The 5552-nt window shown below is 62.7% G+C and overlaps 1 protein-coding gene across 1 annotated transcript; it reads right to left on the bottom strand.

Moving 5' to 3' along the window:
* Window positions 1-1610: 1610 nt before the first annotated feature.
* Window positions 1611-3025, bottom strand: LOC123242006 (carboxypeptidase N subunit 2-like). The gene is made up of 2 exons (XM_044669502.1): window positions 1775-3025; window positions 1611-1733 (listed from the first exon to the last, which is right to left on the bottom strand). Exons 1-2 carry the CDS (start codon window positions 3023-3025, stop codon window positions 1611-1613), a joined length of 1374 nt encoding a protein of 457 aa, XP_044525437.1.
* Between the last annotated feature and the right edge of the window lie 2527 nt (window positions 3026-5552).

Genomic DNA, 5552 nt, shown 5'->3' with positions numbered 1-5552 from the left:
CCCCTTCCCCCCCCCCCCAGAGCAGGGAGCACTTCAGCCTCTTATGTGGGCTTGGCTGGACACATGGGAGCAAAGGGAAGGCCCAGGCAGCCATCCAGTCTTTTAGGCAGTAAGAGGGGCGATCTGAGCGAGGGAGAGTTTGAATGCGGATCTTCCTGCCCCGCTATGGTCACTCGGCCTCAGCTCTAACCCCTTCTCCCCCCCCCCCCCCAAGGCCTCATCTCGTTCAGCCCAGGGCCCCAAAGCCCCCGCGAGGTTCCTGCTTGCCCTGGGGAAACAAGGCAGCCATCAAAGGGCATCAGCGGCTCCCCGATACTTTCTTCACCTCCAGTAGTCTTACAGCCCCCCAGGACCCCCGGCCAGTGACGGCATAGAGCTGACACGCACATCTGGCCAGGGCCAGAGTACAGCAGGCCTGGAGCAGCAGCAGCACCGCGTACAGGACCAAAGCCGAGTCACCGCGCTGGAGGGGGGAACTCCCGTGGGAGCCCTCGGAGGGCTTTGGAGGAGAACCCTGCTCCCAGCTTGGCCAGCCTTTGCCCAGGAGGACTTGGGGGCCCGTTGTGGAGGAGAGGGTGGGCTCAGCTTCGGGAAGGCCGACCGAGCCGAGGGGCGCCATCGTCGTCCGAGGGGCTTCGGGGGCCCCGAGAAGTGTCGAGAGCCGTGTGGTTGCTGCAGGGACCTTTGTAGACTGAGAGGTTGCTGGTGGTCGTGTGGTAGCTGGGGCGGCGGTAGGCAGCCGGATGGTTGGGACTCGTGCTGCCATTGTTGGCTCTGAGATGGCCGTCTGCACCTTGGGGAGCAGCTTTTTGGCTGTTGCTGGCTGTGGGCGGGAGGGCTGTGTGGTTCCTCGGGGGGTAGTTGGGAGCCGAATGGTTGTTACTGGCTCTGTGGTTGTCATCGATGGTTGTGTCATCCGTGTGCTTGTTGTCGGTGGCTGTGTGGTGGTTGTAGGTGGTTGTGTGCTTGTTATTGGTTGTGTGCTTGTTGTAGATGGTTGTGTACTTGCTGTTGCTGGCTGTGGGCAGGAGGGCTGTATGGTTCCTCGGGGGGTAGTTGGGAGCTCAGTGGTTGTTATTGGCTCTGTGACTGTTATTGATGGTCGTGTCATCCGTGTGCTTGTTGTTGGCTGTGTGGTGGTTGTCGGTGTTTGTGTGCTTGTTGTAGGTGGCTGTGTGGTGGTTGGCGGTTTTATGGTTGGTGATGGCTGGGTGGTTGTTGTGGATGGTTGTGTGGTGGTTGTCGGTGTTTGTGTGCTTGTTGTTGGCTGTGTGGTGGTTGTAGGTAGCTGTATGGTGGTTGTAGGTGACTTTGCACTTGTAGGTGGTTGTGTGCTTGTTGGCTGCGTGGTTGCTCGGGGGGTAGTTGGGAGCTGAGTGGTTGTTATTGGCTCTGTGATTGTTATTGATGGTTGTGTCATCCGTGAGCTTGTTGTTGGCTGTGTGGTGGTTGTCGGTTTTATGGTTGATGATGGCTGGCTGGTGGTTGTGGATGGTTGTGTGCTCATTGTTGATTGGATGGTCGCTGGTGGTGGCTGTGTGGGTGGCTGCCTGGTTCCCCATGGCCGCTGGGCCTCCCTAGCTCTTATCTGGCCAGCTTCCACGGCCCTCTTAGTTGCTGGCGGGCTCGTCGTTGGTTCTCTGGGGGGCCGAGAGGCTGGCCGTGTAGACGGGCAGACGAGCTGGTCCTCTGCTAGTGAGTCGATGCTCCTGCCCTGCAGGTGGCCTGGGTTGCTGCAGGCAGGGCGGCCCCCTCCGGAGGCTGCTGTCTGCACCTTCCTCGGGTTGCTCCGGATCCAGCGGTGAAGATAGCGGAGGTGGCAGTCACATTGCCAAGGGTTGCCCCCCAGAGCCAGGGAGGTAAGCCGGGGCAGGGTCTCGAAGACGCCTTGGGGCACACTCTGGAGCCGGTTGGCCTGAAGGGAGAGGCTCTGGAGGTGGGCCAGAGGCGCCAGTTGGCCGAGGTGCACCATGGCGATGCGGTTGCCCCCCACATCCAGCTGGGTCAGGTTAGGAAAGCCCTGGAGGAGCGAGCCCGGGGGCAGGGCAGGGAGCTGGTTGTGGGAGAGGAGCAGCCTGCGGAGGCCATGGGGCCCAGCCCCCGGGGCCCGGGCTGGCAGCCGGCGCAGCTGGTTGTGGCTGCCATCCAGCTCGGCCAGGTGCGGTAGGTGCTCGAACAGCTGCTCGGGCAGCTGGCGGAGGCGGTTGGAGGCGAGCTTGAGCTGCCGCAGCTGCGAAGCCCCCGCGAAGGCGCCGGCCTCCAGGCGCTCCAGCCCGTTGCGCTCCAGGCTCAGCCTCTCCAGCTGGGCCAGGCGGTGCAGGAAGCCGGCGGGCAGCTCTCTGAGCCCGTTACCCTGAAGGCCCAGCTCGCGCAGCTCCTCGAGGCCGTCCAGGAGGCCGGAGGGCAGCGCTCGGAGCTGGTTGTCCCCGAGGCGCAGGACGTGCAGAAGGCCCAGGGGGCGCAGCAGGCGGCCAGGCAGGGCGGCCAGCCGGTTTCTGCCCAGGTGCAGGAGCCTCAGCCGGTGCAGCCCCTGGAAGAGGCCTTCGGGGAGCGCCCAGATGGCGTTGTCGTTCAGGAAGAGCTCCTCGAGGCTGCCCAGGTCGCCGAAGAGGCCCGCCGGCACCTGTCGGACGCGGTTGTTCTTCAAGCTGAGCCGGCGCAGGCTCCCCAGCCCGCGCAGGCTCCCCAGCGGCAGCGCTTGCAGCGTGGGGGCGCCGGAGATCTCCAGCTGCGTCAGCTGGGCCAGCTGGTCGAAGGCGCCCACCTCCACCGTGTGGAGCCGGTTCTGCAGGAACTCCACCTTGGTCAGGCGCGGCATGTGGCGGAAGGCGCCCGCGGGGACCCTGGAGATGCCGGTGGCCGTGAAGCAGATCTCCGTGATGGCCGCGCCCACGGCCGCCGGGATTTCCCGGACTTCTGCCTCGGCAAACACGGCCTGGTGGGCGCCGGGGCTGCTGTGCGGGGAGCCCGGCCGGAAGCCGTGAAGCCACAGGAGGCCAGGAAGGACCACGGAAGCCAGCCGCATGTTCCTGGGGGAGAGAAGAAAGGCCGCGGCTGGCTGGCGACCGCCTGGGACCGCCCGAGGGCAGCGGCCCCAGAGCACCCCACGAGCAGCCCGGCCAGAGGCTCCCGGGGGGCCCCGCCAGCGAGCTCTGCTTTGCCATTCCTGGACCTCCCAAGGCTCTGGGCGGAGGGGCTGAGGCGGTGCCCGGCCAAGGGAAGGTGAGAGGAGAAGCCCTCCCCGGGGCAGAGGGGAAGGAGCAGAAGGCGCAGTCAGAACGGAGCCCCTCTCGGGCCCTCCTCCCCGCTGCCCAAACTGGGTTGGAAAGCGGCGTCCTGGCCGCCCGGCCCGGGACATTCTCCGCCGGGGCCACAAGGTGGCGCTCCGAGGCTGCCGCCCCCCTCCGAATACCCGGGGGACAAAATGGAGCTGGGGGAGCCCAGGCAGGAGTCCGAAGAGTCCCGGCAGAGCCCTTGGGAAGGGGCAGGAGGAGCGCGATGGTCTCAGAGAGACAGAAGGGCCCGAGTGGTCACCTAGAGGGAGGGCTAGTCCTGGAGGCAGAAAGACTTGAGTTCGAATCCAGCCTCAGGCACTTAATGTGGGATCCTGGCCTAGTGAAATGGGGATCCCAGAACATAGATGGGGCTACAAATGCTCGTTTCCTTCCTTCTCAGTGGCCAGGAGCTCCCCCTGCCCAAAGGACTCGGCCCCTTTGGGTGCTTTGCCTGCTTTTTGAGGACCGGAGGAGAGAAGACGGCTGATTGGCCAGTGGCGTCTCCCTCTCCGTGTTGTCTGGGTGTGCAAGCACTGAGGCAGACAGCGCTCGGCTGACGTGCCCCGGGTGGCACAGCCAGGTCTCGGCCCTTCCCGACTCCGGGTCCAGGGCTCTGTGCCCGGGGTGCCACCTCGCTGCCCAAGGCCGAAAGGAAAAGAAGAAAGAGCAGCCGCCTTAGGGCAGACCAAAGAAAAGAAGACCCTTCGGTGAACTTGGGCCCGGGTAGTGCCGGGGGAGCCGGGCCACCTGCTCACAGGAAGGAGGCTGCCCGGGCTCCGGAGGAGCCGAGGATGGCGGCAGGAGGACACGGCCCAGGCCGTTTCCTTCATGTAACCAGAAAGACTGAATCCGTGACTGCAGAGCCCGGATCAGAGGGGAGGACCAGGAAAAGGACTTGGCCACGTGGCCAGCCGACATTGGGGACGGCTGACAGGCTGTGGGGCTGACGGCTGTGCAGTAAGAAATGATGAAGGGGGCGCTTTCAGAAACACCTGGAAAGGGGGGCAGCTGGGTGGCTCAGTGGATTGAGAGCCAGGTATAGAGACGGGAGGTCCTGGGTTCAAAGCTGGCCTCAGACACTTCCCAGCCGTGTGACCCTGGGCAAGTCACTTGACCCCCATGGCCCACCCTGACCACTCTTCTGCCTGGGAGCCAATGCACAGCATTGATTCTAGGATGGAAGGTGAGGGGTTAAAAATAAAAGAAGAGCCTGGGCTGAGGTGGGTGAAAGGGGGGCCCTCCAGAGAAAGCTCCCAGAGAGCAGGCTGGTGCTCAAAGAATTACCAAGTGCTGCTGCTTCCTCCTACCACGGGCCTTCGTTAGGGCTCCGGGGACACCGTTTCTTCCTTCCTGGCAGGTTGCCTTTGGTGGCTGCTGAGATGGCCGGCTGAGGGGAGAGGGTTTGGCCACCCATAATCAGCAAACTGATGACCGGGATTGGGCACGAGCTCCCTCCCTTGGTTTGGGTTTGGCGAATGGAGGAATGAAGGAACCTGCCTGCCTTTCCCCTTTCCCTGAGTCTCATCATCTGGTGGAACAGAAAACTGCTGAAGGGGGGCCAGTGATGGGCCCCCACCTTCCCGGAAAATCAGCTCCGCAGCACGAGGCTGGCCGGCCTGGCTCCCTCTCGGGCTCTCTCTCTGCTTCTTTCCTTCTTCGGGGCACATTCCTTCACTTAACAAGCACGAGCCCTTGGGGTGGCCTCACGTGGCAAAGAGGCCATCATCTTCCCAACGTGTAAATCCAAGCAGCCAAGAGAAGAGAGACAGAGACAGAGACAGAGAGACAGAGACAGAGAGTCAGAGACAGAGAGACAGAGACAGAGAGACAGAGACAGAGAGACAGAGACAGAGAGACAGAGACAGAGAGGGGAAGGAAGAAGTCAGAAAGAGGGAGGAAGGGAGAGAGACCCAGAGAAAGAAACAGACAGACAGAAACAGGGAGGGAAGAAGGGAGGGAGGGAGAGACAGAGACACAGAGACACACAGAGACAGAGACAGACAGAGATGGGAGAAGGAAGGAGAGAAAGGAAGGAAGAAGACAGAAAGGAAGCAGGAGGGAGAAAGCCACAGAGAAAGAGACAGAGACAGAGAGAGACAGAGAGACAAAGACAGATAGAAACAGGGAGGGAGGGAGGGAGGGAGAAGCAGAGACAGAGACAGAGAGGGAGAGAGAGAGACGGGGAGGAAGACAGAGAGGCAGAGAGGGAAAGAGAAAGATGGGGGGGTGGAGAAAAGGAGGAGAGAAAGAGAGACAGACAGAGACAGAGAAAGAGAC

This window comes from Gracilinanus agilis, chromosome 3, assembly GCF_016433145.1.
Source record: "Gracilinanus agilis isolate LMUSP501 chromosome 3, AgileGrace, whole genome shotgun sequence".
NCBI classification, from domain to species: domain Eukaryota; kingdom Metazoa; phylum Chordata; class Mammalia; order Didelphimorphia; family Didelphidae; genus Gracilinanus; species Gracilinanus agilis.
The sequence above is the reverse complement of the archived record's forward strand: the minus strand, read 5'-3'. Positions and strand labels throughout refer to the sequence as shown.

Bases quoted from the DNA above. Each gene is read 5' to 3' on its own strand.
- LOC123242006 (XM_044669502.1), bottom strand. From the start codon at position 3,025: ATGCGGCTGGCTTCCGTGGTCCTTCCTGGCCTCCTGTGGCTTCACGGC. The intron at 1,734-1,774 runs GTGCAGACAGCA...CCCTGCCTGCAG, and splicing joins TCCGGAGCAACCCGAGGAAG to CAACCCAGGCCACCTGCAGG.